The 19,684-nt window shown below is 35.8% G+C and overlaps 1 protein-coding gene across 1 annotated transcript in view; it reads left to right on the forward strand.

The window, feature by feature from the left end:
* Window positions 1-19,684, forward strand: part of MYO7B (myosin VIIB) — a gene marked incomplete at its 5' end in the record, with an annotated part of 71,435 nt that overhangs the window by 18,210 nt on the left and 33,541 nt on the right. Inside the window, 11 exon segments of the mRNA XM_083363289.1 lie at window positions 1,242-1,381; window positions 3,876-4,086; window positions 6,493-6,628; window positions 8,465-8,639; window positions 8,641-8,671; window positions 12,885-13,022; window positions 14,040-14,192; window positions 14,981-15,076; window positions 16,530-16,624; window positions 18,196-18,280; window positions 18,368-18,583. Of these exon segments, the coding sequence (XP_083219415.1) occupies window positions 1,242-1,381; window positions 3,876-4,086; window positions 6,493-6,628; window positions 8,465-8,639; window positions 8,641-8,671; window positions 12,885-13,022; window positions 14,040-14,192; window positions 14,981-15,076; window positions 16,530-16,624; window positions 18,196-18,280; window positions 18,368-18,583 (1,476 nt within the window).

Genomic DNA, 19,684 nt, shown 5'->3' on the forward strand with positions numbered 1-19,684 from the left:
TCATGTTTGTCAAGGATTCTTTCACCCATCTACTGTTCTTCAAATGTTGTATGAACACAAGGGAACAGTGCTGTTCTCATATTAACCTCCATGTGATGAATTGGATTATGGTTATAAAAATTTGTTAACATCACCAATTAATAAATATTCAGGGATATAGAGGACTCCTTAGTGTCATTATATATGTAATTCTTATATGTCTGTTTGATCTGTTAAAATAATGTGCCTCAAATATAGCCTCATGCTTCAGAGCTATGTAGAGCAAAAGTAAGTGATTTAGTTGTGCCTGCTTAGCCATGGCTTCTGCCATTTTCTTGAAGTTAGTGGAACTATTTACTGCATAAAATCTCATTCTGATTACAGATAATCCTCACGTAATAATCATTCAGTGAGTGTTCAAAGTTACAACAATGCTGAACAAGAACACTTACAACTGGTTCTTGTAGATGTGGCCATCTCAGTGTCCCACAGTCATGTGATCGCCATTTCTAATCTTCACTGCCAGCTTCCGAGGAGTAAAATCAATGGGGAAGTCATTAGGAGGTTGAAATGACAATCACATGACATGCTTAATAACTCACTTAACAACAGCAATCAGAACTGCCACGATTGCTGTCATACACCAGCGCAGTCATTGTGCTTTATGGCAATGTTGTTTAGTGATAGAATTACCAGTTCTAGCTACTGTTGTTAAGCAAGAACTACCTGTATGATGTTGCATGAAGGGGCTGCAATGCAGGTCAAATGATGGAAAATTGACCTGACCCTATTCTAACTAATAAGGAAGTTAAACAGGAATGCATCTAGCCTTCTCTATTATTCAGTTCTTATATAAAAAACTTTGGGTGGCTGTTGATAAGCTGCCCAGAGTCACCTTGAGGTAAGATGAGCGTCCTATAAATGTTATAAATAAATAAATAATAAGTGTCCTATCTGCCACTTTGGAATGGCAGAGTTAATGTCACCTCTAATTAGAAACTTTTTAGCCTGCTCATATGACAGTCACATGCTACCTTCTAAAAGGCCGATCTCTAGAATTGTAACCAAATTTTTTTATCATTGCTATGACAGAAGTTTCTGGACCTGATTGGTTCTCCAAGTTTATCTAATGCATGCATAAATAGGCTTTTATTTGATAGCTGTGCAATATATTTTAAGCTCTATGTGTTTAGTGTATGAATGTACATTTTAATAAACTATATAAAAACCCTAACTTTTCTTTATTCCTTTTCTAAACCTAGGGGATCTATGGATTCCTCTTCATCTGGATAGTGAATAAGATCAATGATGCAATTTGTAATCCTTCTCCAGATGAGAAAAATATGTACAAATCCATTGGGCTCCTGGATATATTTGGCTTTGAAAACTTTAACACTAACAGGTATAGTCTATTTTTACTTCTTTTGAAAAATTTAGGGAAATAGCTGTCAACTCAGAAATAACAGTTGGTGGCACTAACTATATTCTTTGTAGTAGAAAAAAATGAATGAAGCCACAAAATGGGGAGCAGAGAAAATTATAATTAAGAGATGTCTAATAGAGTACTTTTTCCATAAAATCACACACACACACACACACACACACACACACACACATATATATGGTAGAGCTCTAGTGTATTTAATTACTTGATTTATAACTTACATTAGTTTCCAAATTGAACCTTCAGACTGAATCAGATATTAATCTTCATATGCTTTAAGTCATAATCAAATTCTGATATTAGTTATCTTTCAATAAAGAATCCCACTAAAAATGACAGGTTGTATTGTACTAAAAATCAGGACCTGTGGATAATTAATTATATAAATTGCAATTAATATTGAATTTGGTGCCATTTTCTTCTAAACACTTCCTTACTTGTCTGACACATGACTTTTCAACATTGCTAAATAGAGTAACATTTTCTTTGAAAAAATTAATAAAACGTATTGTGATTGATCTATGGAGCCTGACTTTTAGTCCCTCCTGTATGTTTCTGATGGACACTAATAATAATACCATCATCATTCATACAATCGCAACCCATCATTTGCAAAAGGCAGCTTTCACTGGAAAAGCTTACTTACTAGGATACCTTTACTATTATTAAACAAAAAAAATTGGAAGGACTCAGTAAGTGGATAAAAATGCCAGATACAGTCTAAACATAGACTGTGAAACCAACCATAATAATAAAACCGTAATAATAAATTAATTTTAATTGTAAGAAAGACAAAAAAAGTCTGGATTGTGAACTTTGCAAACTTGGAAACAGCAGAACAGACGAGAAAGAACAAGAAACAATAACAAAATACAAAGACCCACAGATAGAAATAGAATGACTGTGGCAAAAGAAAACAAAGATGGTAACTACAGTAATAGGCACCTGGGGTGTGATTACAAAACATCTGGAGCACCACTTGAACACCATCAGCACTGACAAAATCACCAGTAGTCAGTTGCAAAAGACAGCTTTACTTCAGCTTTTATCCTGCATTGATACCTTTAATATTATTAAATAACATCTGCTTATGGGAAAGACTTGATAAATGGACAAAAATGCCAAATCCAGTCTAAACATCTGGCTGATTGCGTGACCACCACCAACAACAATAATAATTCCTTCTTTATAATAAATAGCATGTTAAAATACTGCAACTGTCTAGTTCAGGTTAACTCTAGAAGTGACTAATTAGTCTTACAAGAGGATTACAGGTAGTCCTTGATATATGTCCATTTGTTTAATGATGATTCAAAGTTATAACAGCCTCAAAACAAATTATTTACAACCTATCTTCACACTACCCTTGCACCATTTTCATGATCACATGATCACAGTTTGGGTGGTTGGCAAAAAACTGACTCACATTTACAACCAGTTGTATCAGCAAAAATTTTTGGCCAAAAAGCCCCATTGTGGAAGCTGGATTCCATTAATGACTATTGAAAAAATTGTTATAAAAATCAGGCCCAACTCAACTTATGAACATAACAATTTATGATGGAAATTCCAGTCCCAATAGTTGTCATAAGTCAAGGGTATCTGTATTCTGAAGTCAAGTAATGGTTTCCAGACCCAGCTGCAAATCTCTGTGACAACCACTAGATAGGAGCAAAGAAATGCAGAACACTTTTTCTTTCTGCTGCCTTCTAGAACAGTATTTTATTTATTTATTTATTTTTATTTTAATTCCATTTATATCCCGCCCTTCTCCGAAGACTCAGGGTGGCTTACAAGCTTAGCAGTAGCCTTCATTCTATGTATATGCCTGCTTATTTCCAAATTTCTCAAATTTAGCAGCATAGCTGACTGGGGAATTCTGGCAGTTGAAGTCCATACATCTTAAAATTGCCAAGTTCGAGAAATATTGATCTGAACCTTCAGCTATAATCCATAGCCTTGCAGTTTAGATCTGCAATGGCAGCTGGCCAAAATTGATAGCCAAAACATCTGGATTATATCAGATTGTAGAAGTCTGAATTATTGGCCATCAAAACACTAAGTACTTATTGATGTCTCCTATTGTCCAAGAATCAAGCTTACAAATGGGGCAGTTGTGAAATATACAATATATATTACACCATTATTTATTATAGTTTAATCCATGCAGTATCAGTTGTTACCATGTATCATTAATATAATAACTTTTTGATGGATCCCTGGCATTTTATATTTGTATTCAGGGCCTTTTTTGTCATAGAACCCTCAGAACGGAGTTCCGGCACTTTTTTTGAATGGAACCTTGTAGGGTAGGCAAGGTGGGTTGTATGACATGTGTGAATTCCGGCACCTTTTTCTTTTACAAAAAAGCACTGTTTGTATTTATTCATGTAGCTTTTTTATTTCTTGAGAGGGGCATTTGAAACATTTTCAATGAAAACTCTTCCTACAGTTTTGAGCAGTTTTGCATCAACTTTGCCAATGAACATCTCCAGCAATTCTTTGTACTCCACATCTTCAAATTGGAGCAGGAGGAATACTTAGCTGAGCAAATCTCCTGGAACCATATTGACTTCAAGGATAACTGTGCTGCTTTGGAAGTCATTGTACTCAAACCCATGAACATTGTTTCACTGATTGATGAGGAAAGCAGATTTCCCAAGGTAAGTATCATTTTTCCTTAAGGCTTCTGTGGGTATTATTATTATTATTATTATTATTATTATTATTATTATTATTATTATTATTATTATTATTATTATTATCATCATTATTATTATTATTATTAATAATAATAATAATAATAATAATACAGTAAGTGCTGCCTATGCAAAGAAGCTGAAGAAACAGTTGAAGAAACAGCTGAAGAAACCTGGTAAGCTGCTGCAAAAAGATTGCACAGACTGACTACAAGCAGCGGCATGACAAAGTAGCAAAAATGGTGCATTGGAAGATCTGCAAGGAATATCATTTGCCTGTAAGCAAGAACTGGTGGGATCATAAAATAGAGAAAGTCATAGAAAATGATAAAGTTAAACTGTTCTGGAACTTTAGAATTCAAACAGACAAGCACCTGCAACATAACACCCCGGACTTAACAATTGTCAATAAGAAAGACAAAAGAGTCTGAATAGTGGACATGGCAGTGCCTGGAAACAGCAGAATAGACGAGAAAGAACTAGAGAAGATAACAAAATACAAAGACCTACTAATAGAAATAGAAAGACTGTGGCAAAGGCAAGCAAGAGTACTACCAATAGTAATAGGCGCCTTGGGTGCAATCCCAAAACAACTGGAGCACCACTTGAACATCATTGGCATTGACAAATTTGCCATTAGTCAATTGCAAAAGACGGCCTTACTAGGAACTGCTTCCATCCTGCGATGATATCTGTAATACCATCAAACATGCACATCTGCCTATCCAGGTCCTTGGTAAGGACTCGATAGGTAGACAAAAATGCCAAATCCAGTCTAAACATCTGGCTGACTGTGCAATGATCAATAATAATAATAATAATAATAATAATAATAATAATAATAATAATAAAACTTTATTGTCAGTTTGAATGTACACCAATCGGCATACATCAAAATGAAATTTTGTTGCATACAGCTCTCAAAGGGCCACTGCCTCCAACTGCTCCAAAGGCCTCTCTCCCTTCCTCTGGGCCTGCCAACAGCCTCATCCAGTTCCTTCACTCCATAAGCCCTGGGACCTCTCCTCCTCTGCCTCCTTCGGAAACAGCCCTAAAACTACTGATGGTTGGGTGCTGTAGCAAATAGCCTATATTTCATTGAACAGAAATCAATCATTCATTCTCTCAGAAATCAATCAATCATTCTCTCAATCAAGTCAGAGAATGCCGGCTGGTGGCCCCCAGGGGGAGGGCCTTCTCTGTGGGCGCCCCGGCTCTGTGGAATCAACTGCCGGTTGAGCTCCGGATGGCACCGGATCTCCGCTCCTTCCGGCGCGGGTTAAAGACCCACTTATTCGAACAAGCTGGCCTGGCCTGATGGGGAGTCAATTTAGGGTTTTAATTATTTGTATATTCTTATTGTTTTATTTTGGGCATTAATTTAATTCTTTTTTAACTTTTGTACTTTTGTATTTTTATTATATGCCCTGTTCACCGCCCTGAGTCCTTCGGAAGAAGGGCGGTATAAAAATTTAATAAAACTTAAACTTAAACTTAATTGCATTTCAAAACTGAAAAGAGAAGTAAAATAATCACACCATTTTTCTTTTGTGTTCTAACTAGTGGTTAGTTGTGAACAAAACAATTTTTTTATTTTAATTTGACTAGTTTTAGCTTTATTTCTAGATTCTGTTCTTTCTTCCTACCTTTGTGTCATAAAAGAGTGATGTATTTGCACTCTACAGGTAGTCCTCGACTTATGATCACAACTGAGTCCAGAGCTTCCATTGCTAAGCAAGACAGTTGTTAAGTGAATTTTGCTCCCATTTTACAACCTTTCTTGCCACAGTTGTTAAGTGAATCATTGCAGTTAAGTTAGTAACACAGTTGTTAAGTGAATCTGGCTTCCCCATTGACTTTGCCTCTCAGAAGGCCACAAAATATCACATGACCCTGGGACACTGCAACCATTCTAAATATGAGTCAGTTGCCAAGCATCAGAATTTTGATTACATGACCGCAGGGATGATGCAACAGTCGTAAGTGTGAAAATAGGTCATAAGTCACTTTTTCAGTTCCATTGTAATTTCAAACTGTCACTAAATTAATTATTGTAAGTTAAAGGCTACCTATAATAAACTTGCAGGAAGCCAGTCCTGCCCTGCTGCTTTTTTGCCTGCCCATTGGCATTCTGTTTTTCTGCTTAGGTAAGGAAGTATCGCTGAAAGGAAGACCCAGTGACCTTGGGTTGTCTACTAATTAACAAAGTGAGGATACTTCATTTGAATCCACCATACCTCATCATAGATTAGATATGGCCCTTGTTACTTTTATCATAAATTTGTTATTATTGTTGTTGCTCTTTTTAGGATATTAAGATAAAAAGAATGAATCCATTTTGCTTCAACTCGTGTTTTTGAATGTTCCCAGGGGACAGACACCACTATGCTAAACAAAATCAATTTGCACCACGGCAGAAGCAAAATCTACATTCCTCCAAAGAATGTCCATGATACAATTTTTGCTATTAACCATTTTGCTGGTGTTGTTTATTACCAGTCAAAAGGTGAGTTTCAGCTTTTTTTCCATTGGTTAATAGATATTTTTGTTCCAGGATCAATACCAGTAAGGAGATTATCTTACTATAAATAGTTTTAGTCATTGTTACTTAAGTCATCATCCCACTAGTGATTTATAGCATCTTTAAGCCATTGTTGTAAAGCCTGATCTGAATATTGTTGTTTTGGAACAATGATGATTAGACGTTCTAGCAAATGCAAGAAAATTGGGTGGTTCTTCACTTGTTCCAGTCCTAGCTACCTCTTTTTTTGCCACGTCCTCATGACATTTTCTTTGTCTCACCAGCCATGTCAGAAAGAGCATAAAGTGTATAAACAACCCTTACTAGTGCTGGTAATAAAAGAGGTTTTCCTCTTGCTCTGACACAACTCTTTCTGCAAATAGGGTCTGGCATACTTCACTGAGTATTTGTTGTTGATGAGGGCAGGCTTCAGAATCTGCTTCTGAAATAGCTTCTGTTGGCCTCTTGAGGCTGCTGTGGGCATTTCTGTTCTTTCTGATTGCTGTTGTTGTCTTCCAGAACTGGTTTGGCTGGGGATGCAGAACAGACTGGACACCTGGATTACAAACAGGCATCTGCCCACGTAGTGTATGACTGGCACTTTCTGAAGCGCTTGTCAGGTCACATGCAGGCTCCTTAAAAACATGAGTTTATTGATTTTTAAAAAGAGTGCCAGTCCTTGTATTGCACAGAAAATTGATTTAAACCAGAAAAGAGATCTGAGTTATGCTAGTTGCATATTACTACTTCTGTCTTACAGGAGCGTCAGCTCAAAGGGGCTTTGTGCAGCTGTACTTCTTCCTGGTTTTATTTCTTGTATTAAGCACCCAAGATCCCATACAACTGCAGTTTCTAAACTCTCTATTTGTACAATGCATCATAGTTAGTTATATCTTCATACGTGCAGGGGAGAAGCAGGGGCCATTTGGGCACTCTGCTTGGGTGTTGGCAGCATAGGATGCTGTGAGGGCTTCATGCCAGACACAACAATAAATCTTTACTCTCCAGACATTTAACTCCATATTTAGGAATTAGAAACTGTATATGGCAGAAGATGACAGACTTCACATGACTACATAAGTTTCCTTATTACAGCTCAGAAAATAGCCATATAGAAATGGAAAATCTGCTTTCTGCAGTACTTAGAAATTAGAATGTGTCCATATATGTATATATGTATGTATGTATTCCAAGATTTAAGGACTTATTTTTTTCCTATTCATTGGAAATTTGACTGCTCTCTTTGACTGCCTTGACATTAAAAAGTATTTGATCAATATTTACCTTATGGTTCAGTCTCATCTCAGAATTTGTCAGGTAACAGGTGTGTCATGAGTAGAGATTCCTCAAAACAAAAAACTTAAGAGCACTCTCTGCTATTTCACCCTGTACCTCTCCCTCCCCTGCTATCAGTAGATTGTTACGTGATGGGTAGCAAAACTCACCTGCTCCCATCCCATAAAGGGAGAGTGATTGGCATTGCTTTTTTAATTGTCAGATACTTGGTGAGAGTGGAAACAACGCCAGGGGAATGCAACATTTTTTTTAAAAAATTGTCTATAATAAGTGAGGACAAAATGATGTTCAAGGCTTGTAATTGTGGCAAAATATGTGTTGGCAAAAATATAGGCAACACAACCTATGTGACTAATATCTAGAACTTCCAGCCCTACACTTCTTTCAGTTGCAAAGAATTGGTTTAAATGGAGTGGTGAAAACTAGCTATCTATGCAAGGAAAAGGCTTAACCTAATAAAATGACCATGAAAATGCAAACAACATCAAATGGAAAGAATACATTTATTGTGTTTCTTCCCCACAGGTTTCCTTGAGAAAAATCGTGATATGCTTAGCTCAGACATAATGCAACTTGTTTATTCATCCAAATACAAATTCCTCAAAGAAATCTTTCAGGTGGACACAAGTATGCATGTGTTGCCTTTTGGCCGTGGGACCATTAAGCACCTTGGAAAGGATTCCTTGAAGGTTAGACTGATGAATGGATAATACTTGTACTTCCATTTTCTTAGTAAATTATGATAGATTTATGTAACAAATTTAAGCCAGTTACTGCTCAGGGCATAAGTTGAGGTCTCTGGTCCACAGGGCAAAACTTTCAGATGACAGGATGGCAGAGATCAGGTGCTGAGCCTCCAACATAGCCACTAGGCTTCAGCAATTGAAGGCAAGTAGGAAAAGGAAAGAGAAGGATTACACCAGGGGTGTCAAACTGCCGGCCTCCTGGCCGGATGCCAAAACTGCCCCCACCCCATTGCCAGCAATGGAAAAAAGTCACGATACATGTTGCGAGTTTGACACTGGATTACACAATCAATTTTTCCTTGCTCTAGTCTAGTAGCAAGGAATATTAGAGTTGGTGACACTTGGGGACAGAGGATGCTTGGGATTGTGGTTATTCCCATTGTAGAGGTGCAGATCTGTGCAGTTTGTTTCTCTTGGGAATGAAGGCAATGTTTATCTTGGCTATTATGAAATTCTTTTCTGTTATTCTGTGCAGAGTAAGGAAGATGATCTATCACACAGATAGATCAGATCTATGAACAAAGTGACAGGAAAAAACATGGGTTAAAGTGCATAATAAGAAAGAGCAATGGGCAAAAGATGTATTCTAAATTCACACAAGGGGAGGGCATAAAGCACTATCAGACTTACAAGACTTTGTTATGATAGACAAAGTTATGATAGACAAAATAGCTTTAGTTTTTGTGTGACTAAACTTTGTGTGGATTTCTTTGTTTGGTTTTCATAGTGGGGTTCACACATGCTTCCTATAAGATTATATAATAATGTAGCATTTTATATCTCACAAAATTTAAGGAGAAGTATAACACCCTTCTTTCTGCACATGCAAAATTATTTCACAGCATCTTCTCATATATTTATCTTCTTTAGATCTGGATTGTCATATAAGTCTTGCTGAGTAATGAAATAAATGAATACACTTTCCCTTTTTAATTTTTCTGGTCTAACTTAATCATTTTTCTAATACAACAAATAATTATATAACTTGCCCCAAATATATAATTTTCTGATGTTAAATATCACCTCAAAGTACATTAAAACTTGATTAAGCCCAGGATTCATTGTCTGTTTTTCTAGCAGTATTGGTATTCTACTTGCAGTCCATGGTCCTCCAAACCCACAATGCAAAAGTGTTTTTCTTCTGTTTTTTCTCATTGTCTAACCTTCACAGCTATATTGTCATGCTTTAAATATTCTAAACTTTAAAATATATTTACACTTCAAGATACTGTCTGTTTTGCCATTGCCTTTGTCCCGTTTATAAATGTAATTATTTCCAGCATACCATTCATTTTCTGAGCCCAAGAAAACATTATCTATTACCTCCATTTTCTGGTAAAGATTATCTTCTAAATGTCGAACATCAACTCATATTTTTCACTTTCACTTACTTTCTTCTTACTTTCAGCTAACATAGTGATGTCATCTGCATATCTCAATGTTTCAACTGCAATTTTAATTTCCACTGTGTGATCTCTTTCAAGTCTGCCACAATGTAATTGAATCAATATGGCAACAATATATATCCTTGTCTCACTCCATTCCCTTTTATGAAACACTCTGATTCTCCAAATTCAGTCCTTACAGTAGCTTTTTTATAGTAAAGATTCCTCAGCCTTCACAGTCCAGTATGATCTACACAAAGACTTTGATGTAGGAAATAAAGAAGAGGCAAACAGATATATTCTCTTGATCTCTGCAAATCTAATTTTATATCAGAACTTATGTCCTTCTGGCTTTCCTAAAGCCTGCTTATTCATTTAGCGTTTCTTTTTCTGAATATGGCTCTGTTCTTTATAACATCTTAAAACAAAGATTCGCCTCTGTGGATAATAAGTTCAACAGTTTGTTACTTTGTGTGTTGTCTTGCGTTTCCTATACTAAATACAATATAAACTTTATAAACCAAACTTTTCCAATCTTTAGACAATCTTGTCCCATTTTGCATCTTTCACATTTCTTCCATAAACACCTGTTTGAATATTCTAATCTTAAGCATCAAGTACAGTGACCAGTTTTTCTTGGAAAAAAACAAAGGATAAACCTGGAAAAGGGAAATCTGAAAAAAGTTAATAAGGATTTCAAAAATTAATTGTTCATGTTTATAACCTTGTATTATACCATCTGGCCTTGGGGATCAGAGAGTGGTATAGAGCCCGTAAAATGGATGTACAGTTTGTGAATTATTATGCTCTCCTGATGAATTATTCCACAGTTTTAATGGTTTTCATACTTTGTATAGGAAGTTCTCAAATTACAACTGGTTACATAAAAACTGTTCAAAGTTAAGAAGGACTTCCCCAGAGCTATATATGACCCATCTCTCTCTCTCTCTCTCTCTCTCTCTCTCTCTCACACACACACACACACACACACACACACACACACACAAACACACAAACAGAGAGAGAGAGAGAGAGAGAGAGAGAGAGAGAGAGAGAGAGAGAGAGAGATCACGAGAGATCACTTGGTTGCCTTTTGGATGCTTGGCAATCTGGCTGACCTTTACAGCCAGTTGCAGCATTCCATGGTCACATGACTGCAATTTGTAACATTTTTTTTGTCTGTTTCCAGTGTTTACTTCTGATTTCCAGCAAAAAACACCTATTTGGGAAAATATATTCACTTAAAGACAACGGCATTCACTTAACAACTGTGGTATTTGCTTAAAGACTGCTGAAAAAAAATGTGAAAAATTTGGGCCCAGTTACATGATGCCTCAATTTATGATCACAATGACTTATGATTATATTTCCAGGTTCAATTACAGTCATAGATCAAGGACTTCCTGTACTATTTGCATTGCTGTTTTATTCTGTGTGCTTGGTATTGTTTGTTTTAATTGTAAGCTGCCCAGAGTCACAAATGTGGCTATCAAAATTGAAATAAATAAATTCAAGAGGAAAAACAAGAAAATAAATAGTAAATTAAACTAAAGGACTTTAGCTTTCTGAAATACTGTCCTTTATAATAAAGTATGGTCACTATAGTGTAAATTCAGTTGTGATGTATTGTTCTTCTTAAAAAAATCTAATAGCTTTTTATATTTGATTATTTGATAACATACTTAATTAAAATATTTTTCTTTGTTCTTTCTGGCTTGTGTTCAGTTATAATATTGTTCAAGGCTTTTTTTCTGTCTTTTCCTAACATGACAGTTTATTCTACAAACTGGATTTTTTTCAGTTTGCTTTTCATAATACAGGGTTTCTTCTCTTCCTTTTCACATAAATTAAAGACTCTCTTCTTAACACTGATTTTATATTCTGACTATATTTCCTAGGCCATATCTTCTTAGCACTACTATTCGCTTTTATTTTCAAAGTATGATCCATATGTGCATGTGTGTGTGTGTTTATAAATAAATAAACATTTGTTTTTGCAAAACTCAAGCTAGCTTCTCCAGTGCGTGCACTGGGGTTCAACTTACCTGTCAGCTAATTTTTGATATGGTTTTGGGAGAGTATTTGTTAAATGAGAGTTGTAAGATTGCAAAATTATTGGTAAGATCCAATAATCTGCAAAGCTGTGTACTGCGAAGCTGAAATTTATGCTACTTCTTTCTCCTCTGAGCACTTACATGGATACAGTGGACAAACAAGTTGTTTATATGAAATCAAAACAAAGAAAGGGGCAGCTGTAAAGATGAATAATAATAATAATAATAATAATAATAATAATAAATAATAATAATAATAATAATAATAATAATTAATAATAATAATAATAATAATAATAATAATAATAATAATAAGAAGAAGAAGAAGAAGAAGAAGAAGAAGAAGAAGAAGAAGAAGAAGAAGAAGAAGAAGAAGAAGAAGAAGAAGAAGATGGAAGGGACCTTGGAGGTCATCTAGTCCAACCCCCTGCTCAGGCAGGAAACCTTATATCATTTCAGGCAAATGGTATTCATTAGCAAAGCATCTAGAATATTTTACTTGGAAATGTTATTTCAAGAAAGATAGAAAAAAGTTTCGCTGCATGTATATATATCAGGTTCATCTTGAATTCCTTTTAATACAAAGCAAAAATTAAACTATTAAATTTGCAAAGTAAATATATGGAGAATAGCTTTGTATACATGCATTCAACTATCTATGTCCTATATTTTTTTCCTGTAAAAAATATACACCATTGCTATAAATTGTTTGCTGATGGTAATTTGGCAATTATGCCATTTCTGTACTTTCTGCCCACAGGGATCAGATTCTGCCAAACGCTTGCCTACACTAGCAGGACAGTTCAAACAGTCTCTGGAGCAGTTGATGAAAATCTTGAATAGCTGTCAGCCTTATTTTATCCGCTGCCTTAAACCCAATGACCAAAAGAAACCCATGGTAAACTTTCATTATGCTTCTCATACGTCATGTCATATGGTTTCAGGAAGGGGGAACTAATTTTGTAAGAATTATATAATTGATTAATAATGTACTTCTTAGATTTTTTAATAGTTTCCAGAAGACATAGCTATGTTAGTCTGTGTGCCAAAAATAATTCCAGAAGATGTTTTGTGATAACTTCCCCAGAATTCCAGGAGCTGAACTCCACACATCTTAAAGTTGCCAAGTTTGAAAAACACTGTTTGGCCTAAACACAATTTTTATTTTTTTATATAAAGGATATTACCACATGAAAATATGTATTATAAAAATTGTAAATTGAAGTAAGTAAAAATTTAATAAATTTATTAAATATTTAATAAGTTTATCCTGCACTCGGACCATTCTTGGTTAGTTTAAGTCAGATATCACAGATATATTCAAGACATACCATATCCAGGATAAAAGTCATGATGAAAACAAACTTTTTCTTGTTGCCATTGGATTGTTCATACCCTGCAAATTGTAAATTATTTTCAGGGGAAAAAACCATTTATTAAAAGATTTCCAGACAGGGAACAATTGACTTCATTTTATGTTACTTTAGATGACACATGAACAGATACACTAACTAGCCCTCATGAGGGGCAGCACCTAGCTGAACTTGGCTGATCTCAAGATCTAGGGTAAAACTTGGTTAGTACTTGGAGGAAGACTACCAATAGCAGGGCAATAGTTCAGACTGGGATGTGGAAAAATGATAGAAACAAACGATTGCCACTTTGTTGCCAAGAAAACAAAGATAGCTGACTTGATTAAATCATCAGAGGTCAAATTTGATGCAAAGATTGCTTTCTTTCAGAACTGTGCTTCTTTCTCTGCATGACCAGGTGGTTTACCTGTACATAGACCTACCTGACAATATAATTTTAGAAAACCTCAAACAATATTTTTTTTATTAAATCAACTCTGGATTTGGTTAGCTAGAGAATGTTTATGCTTCTGTGGTAAATTTGACATTTCTTTCACTTTCAGCAATTTGATAGAGAACTCTGTATCCGACAGCTGTACTATTCTGGCATGATGGAAACCATTCGGATTAGGAAAGCTGGCTATCCAATTCGCTATAGCTTTGCAGATTTCTTTCACAGATACAGAGTCCTACGGCCAGTGTCAGCTGGAGAACAGGTATCCTGTTATATACCTTCAAGAATGGTTATTGTTTTAAATGATTCTTTTATAATAATAAGTAGTAATAAAGCAGATTGATCTGTTCTAAAATCCGTTCTTACAGCATTTATTAGGTGCAGTATCAGCATCAATATTAAATTCTATAAATAACCATAAATAAATTCAGAATAGCTCACACTAGAGAGAAGTTCCCTGAGGAGCTCCAGCACAAGTCCAAAAGCTCAGAATACAAAACCTCTGGTCCCAGTGACCGACCCAAATTGGATCTATAAATATTCTTAGTTTTCCGTTAGTACCTAGAAATTTCTTTCTTTTATTTTTGTTGAATGGTGATTATCAAACATTTTGAAGTATGTGGATAACATAAATCTATGGAAAAAGTAGTAATTGCTAACACTGGAAAATCTTAGATAATCAACAATTAAAATGTGAATTAACAAGGTTTCTTTAATCAGCTTATTAGAAAAGATTGCAGATAATCTTAGAATAATGAAACATCAGAGGCAGGAATTACAGTACTACCAATTTGGGCATGTATTAAATGTAGTAATTTTTTATATGTTTTGATGATAGCACTTGTTTATATCTCATTTCTGAAGTTAGAGGTATTATTTGCAAATAGAGATGAAAAAATGTATAAAAAGGTACTTCCTAAGCATGGCCACAGTTTGAAATGCCAGTTGTTAAGAGTCATATAAATTTGATGAATAAATAAATAAAATATTTCTCATGTAGCATTTGTATTTTTACCCTAAATTAAATGTGATTATTACCTTCTATTCCAGCTGAAAAATGATGTTCGTCAAAGTTGCACTTGTATCTGTAAGAAAGTAATGGAAGATGAAGATTGGAAAATTGGCAAAACCAAAGTTTTTCTGAAAGTAAGTTACACAGTGACACAAATAGATACTTTTCATAACTAACTGTGCAAACCTATTTCCGTTTCCAAGAAACAAATTCAACTGGATTCAGGGCGGTTTGTGGAATGTCCAATTGCATGTAAATTTGATGGTATAATAAGTATTTTTACTTGAAGTATTCAGATAATTTAATTCTTAGTAAAAATAGATCCCAGAGCCCCATTCTGTTTTGTGGGATAAACCCAAGGCCATGCTGGAAAGAAAGAATATCCAAGCGGAAAATAGAGATAGGCGGAGTCAAAATAAAAAATGCAGGGTATAAATTGACTTTGAGGATATAAAATAATTATTCTATTTCTGATCAAATAAATGCTCCCTAGATGTCAAAAAAGGATGTGGAAATCATAACATATAGACAACTCATTTAGATATACTTCTATCCATACCTCTGATTTTTTTTCCTTACAGGTAAAATAAATTGCTCATGACCAATACAGTAATATATATTTTTGAACAAACAAAAAAACCCTGAACATTTGAATGGTGAAATACTCCAATGTACATATATGCTCACTGCTTTATTCCCTTCTAGATAAGTGGAAATCATAACATATAGACAACTCATTTAGATATACTTCTATCCATACCTCTGATTTTTTTTCCTTACAGGTAAAATAAATTGCTCATGACCAATACAGTAATATATATTTTTGAACAAACAAAAAAACCCTGAACATTTGAATGGTGAAATACTCCAATGTACATATATGCTCACTGCTTTATTCCCTTCTAGATAAGTGGAAATCATAACATATAGACAACTCATTTAGATATACTTCTATCCATACCTCTGATTTTTTTTCCTTACAGGTAAAATAAATTGCTCATGACCAATACAGTAATATATATTTTTGAACAAACAAAAAAACCCTGAACATTTGAATGGTGAAATACTCCAATGTACATATATGCTCACTGCTTTATTCCCTTCTAGATAAGCAGTGGTATGTGCAGCACAGAAGGGGAGTAAGAAATAATCTTCCCTTTCCCTTCTAAGTCTTTCTTTTCTCCCCATTTATTCTGTTTTAAAATATTTGTTTTGCAGCTTGATCCTGATTCATGCTTTCTATATGATCAAACCCAGTGATCTGGTGAAATTGACTTATACTAGCTGGCAAAAGCTGACTGTTAAAGTTTCTGGAATTTTGTGAGCTGAGCCATTATGCCTGGCGTGCAAATTGGCTGGTCTACGACTAGTGGTGTGGGAGCAGCAGCAGAGCCTTTAAGAACAGGTTTTTTAAAAAATATTTATCAGCGCACCACTGATCAAATTCCAGTGGGTTTAGTAATAAATTGAATTGTTAAGAAGAACAATTAAATCCAGCTACTATGGTGTATACAGAATCATTGAATCTATTTTGCTATAGCCTTTGCTCAAATAGGTGGGCTTTTGTTTTTCCTGAATCTTTAATAGGATTATCATGATACAGTCCTGGAGGTGCAGCGCGACAAGGCACTCAGAGAAAAAGCCATTCTAATTCAGAAGGTGTTGAGGGGCTTCAAAGACAGGTAAACATGTTTAGTGGTAGTGACAAATGTGAATTATTAACAGTCACAGTTTTGCATTGTTTAGATCAGGGTTTTCAAACTGTGTTCCATGCAGTCCTTGAGTTCCTCAAGAACAGGATGAGGTTCTGTGACAGATTAAAAAGCCACTTGAATGAAGCCAGTTTTCCATGATCGTAGCTTTGACTTTTTATCAGGGGTTCCCAATATTTTTAAAACTCAACAAGTTGGGCAGCCTGAAAAAGCTTGAAAAATCCTGTCTAGGATGCAATAAGGTCCTCATAGAGCAGACATGTCAAACACAAGGCCCGGGGGCCAGATCCGGCCTGCAAAGTGGTTTCATGTGGCCCGCGAAGCCATCCTGGAAACAGTGAGGGAACGGCCCCCACTGCCTTGGCCCTGGCCCAGAGACCCTCCTCCTGCCAGAGACCCTCAGATCTGTCCCACTACTGCCCAGGCCCCCATAGGCACCCTTGATGCGAACGATGTAGAGCTGGCCACGCCCACCCAGTAGGCCATACACACTCTAGCAACGCCCACCCAGTGGGCCACGCCCACCCTGGCCATACCCACCCGGCCCCCTGAGGGCAACCACAATGCTGATGTGGCCCTCAATGAAATTGAGTTTGACACCCCTGTCATAGAGTAAAAATGGGCAGGAGGGAGAAAAAAGATGGTACTTTATAGCCTAGGAGGCAAAACATTGGCCTTCCATTACAGAATGGGAAGGATGAAGGGAAAGAATGAAGAAAGCCCATAACTAATAGTGACCATGGGGGGGAGGGGTGTCCAAAAAGACAAGATGACAGCCACTGTCAGGCAATTGAAATCCCACCCATTTTTATGTTCATTGCATCACATGTTAAAAGGGTGGGCTTTGTTTGCATGGTTATGGATGCCATCTTGACTTTTTGGACTCCTTCCTGTTATGTGACCCTCCCATAACCAACAAATAAGTGTCTTGTCAACCCTCTTTGGCTAACAAGAAATGAAAGGATAAGGTTCATGAATTAAAAAAAAATGTAAAAGAGAAACAAAGTAATAGTCCAGCATGTTCAGTAAGCATGGAAAGTTGGAGAAGAAATAGGAAATGGCGATGAATGGAACACTATCCATAGAGCAAAAGGATCACTGCATTTAAATCGGTCATTTACTATTTTTCCCCAAGCCTTCATGTCCACAATAATGGAGCCACAGCACATACCTAATTTCCTCTAAAAACATGCTAAATCACTTTAACTCATTTAGGCACATGAACTTTTTTCTCTCTAGATTCGTGGTACATTGAACATTAAAGCATTAGTTTTAATGGAAAAAGCACTTGAAGTAGGTCATGTCTATTTAAGATAATTCCAATACACATCATAGAAGAGAGAGTTCACATGTCATTGTTTCCATAAAGAAAACGAAATCACTTGGTCTTGATACAATTAGGGTACTTTCCTGATTTGTTTTTGGGGATAACTCAGTTCTCCAGTACCTGTTCCATTGAGCCTGCTTTGAACACTCCTTTAATATTCTTTTTATTTGTGGAATAACTTAGTTGTATTTGTTGTTATTCTTTCTTTGTAAAGAAAACAGTTTCTGAAGCAAAGACATAGTGCTGTAGTTATACAGGCTGCCTGGAGAGGACACTTCGCTCGGAAAAAATTTAGAATGGTAAGAGCTTGCCTTTAACCCTGAGGTCCAGAAACAGAAGATGTTTCACGCCACAATTAAAGTCAGGCTGTTCTTTCTCCCATATAGCTCATATTGGGATTTGAACGTCTGCAAGCCCTTTTCCGGAGCAAACAGCTTATGAAGAAGTACGAAGAAGCCCGTGGCAATGTGATTAAGTTTCAAGCGTTGTGCAGAGGTTACTTGATGCGCCAGAAAATTGCTGAGCAGCTGAAAGCTGTTTGTGTGATACAGGCTTATGCCAGGGGAATGTTTGTTCGTAAGAGTTTGCACAAAATGAAGAAGGTAGGAAAGAAGCATGGAAATAGGAATCACAGCACAAGTCTTGTCCATAAAAACTGTGCAAAAGAGAGATTTTGATAAGATGATAGAATAAAATAGTTATGTAATACCTAATGCTTTCAAAGAGAGCGACTAGTTGTAGTGGAGAGCCTGGAAAATCGTAAGTAGGATATAAGAACAGAATGGCGAAAATTAGTGTTATAGCCAGCCTGTTTCTGTGTTAAATAAATGCTTAAAAATAACAGTGTCAGAATTACCTAAGATTATTGTCAATGCAACAATCCGCTATTATACATCCCTGCCAGATGGCAATTAGGCATTTACTTAATTTTTTCAAAGAAAGAGAATTTCTTTCTTCTTCTTTCCTGAGGCAGTCGGTTTTGCCATTGATTAGCTATTTCCACCAGTACTTGCCCTAATGTCCAACCAAAATCTCCTCCCCTCCAGTTAAAACCTATTCTTTCTGTTTTGTCTTCTAAAAAAAATCTGAAAAATTTTGCCCTATCTCTTAACTATGACAATCCTTCAATACCTAAGTTGCTGAATAATCTCAATTCTTTATTTAATAGAAGATAAAAGGTGTAAAGTTTTCTTCTACAACAATTCCTTGAAAAGGGTGAACTCAATATTTTGCTTTAAAGTGAGTTTTAAGGTGTAATGGGATGCACTGGAAGGCATACATGCTTAGGATGTTGGTGTGTGTTCTGTCTTGACTGCCCCAGGTGGGACCCTCTAAGGCCTCTTCCTCTGCAAATCTTACAATATCCCATGATCCCAAGGAGAGCCCATTTAATAAATGCTATCATCAGGTACTCTTCCACAGACAAATCCTTTTTGGACCAGAGTTACTTGAGAGCAGACTTGGGAGTAATCAGCAGAAGGAATACATATGATGATATTAAAACCCTTTCAGAATGGAGTCGTACAGTTAGTAAGAATCAAGTCTATATCATGTGTTTAGTTTAGTTAAAGAGTTAAAAAGTTGAAAGAACAAAAGGAAAGGAAGAAAAAGATAAAATAAAACTGACTTCTGAAAAGATTATCTCAGTAGCAACTCGTACCAACTCATATTCAGCTTCACTAGTTCTTAGATTGCAAATCTGT

The sequence above is a fragment of the Vipera ursinii genome (genome assembly GCF_947247035.1).
Source record: "Vipera ursinii genome assembly, chromosome: 5".
In the NCBI taxonomy this organism is placed as follows: Eukaryota; Metazoa; Chordata; class Lepidosauria; order Squamata; family Viperidae; genus Vipera; species Vipera ursinii.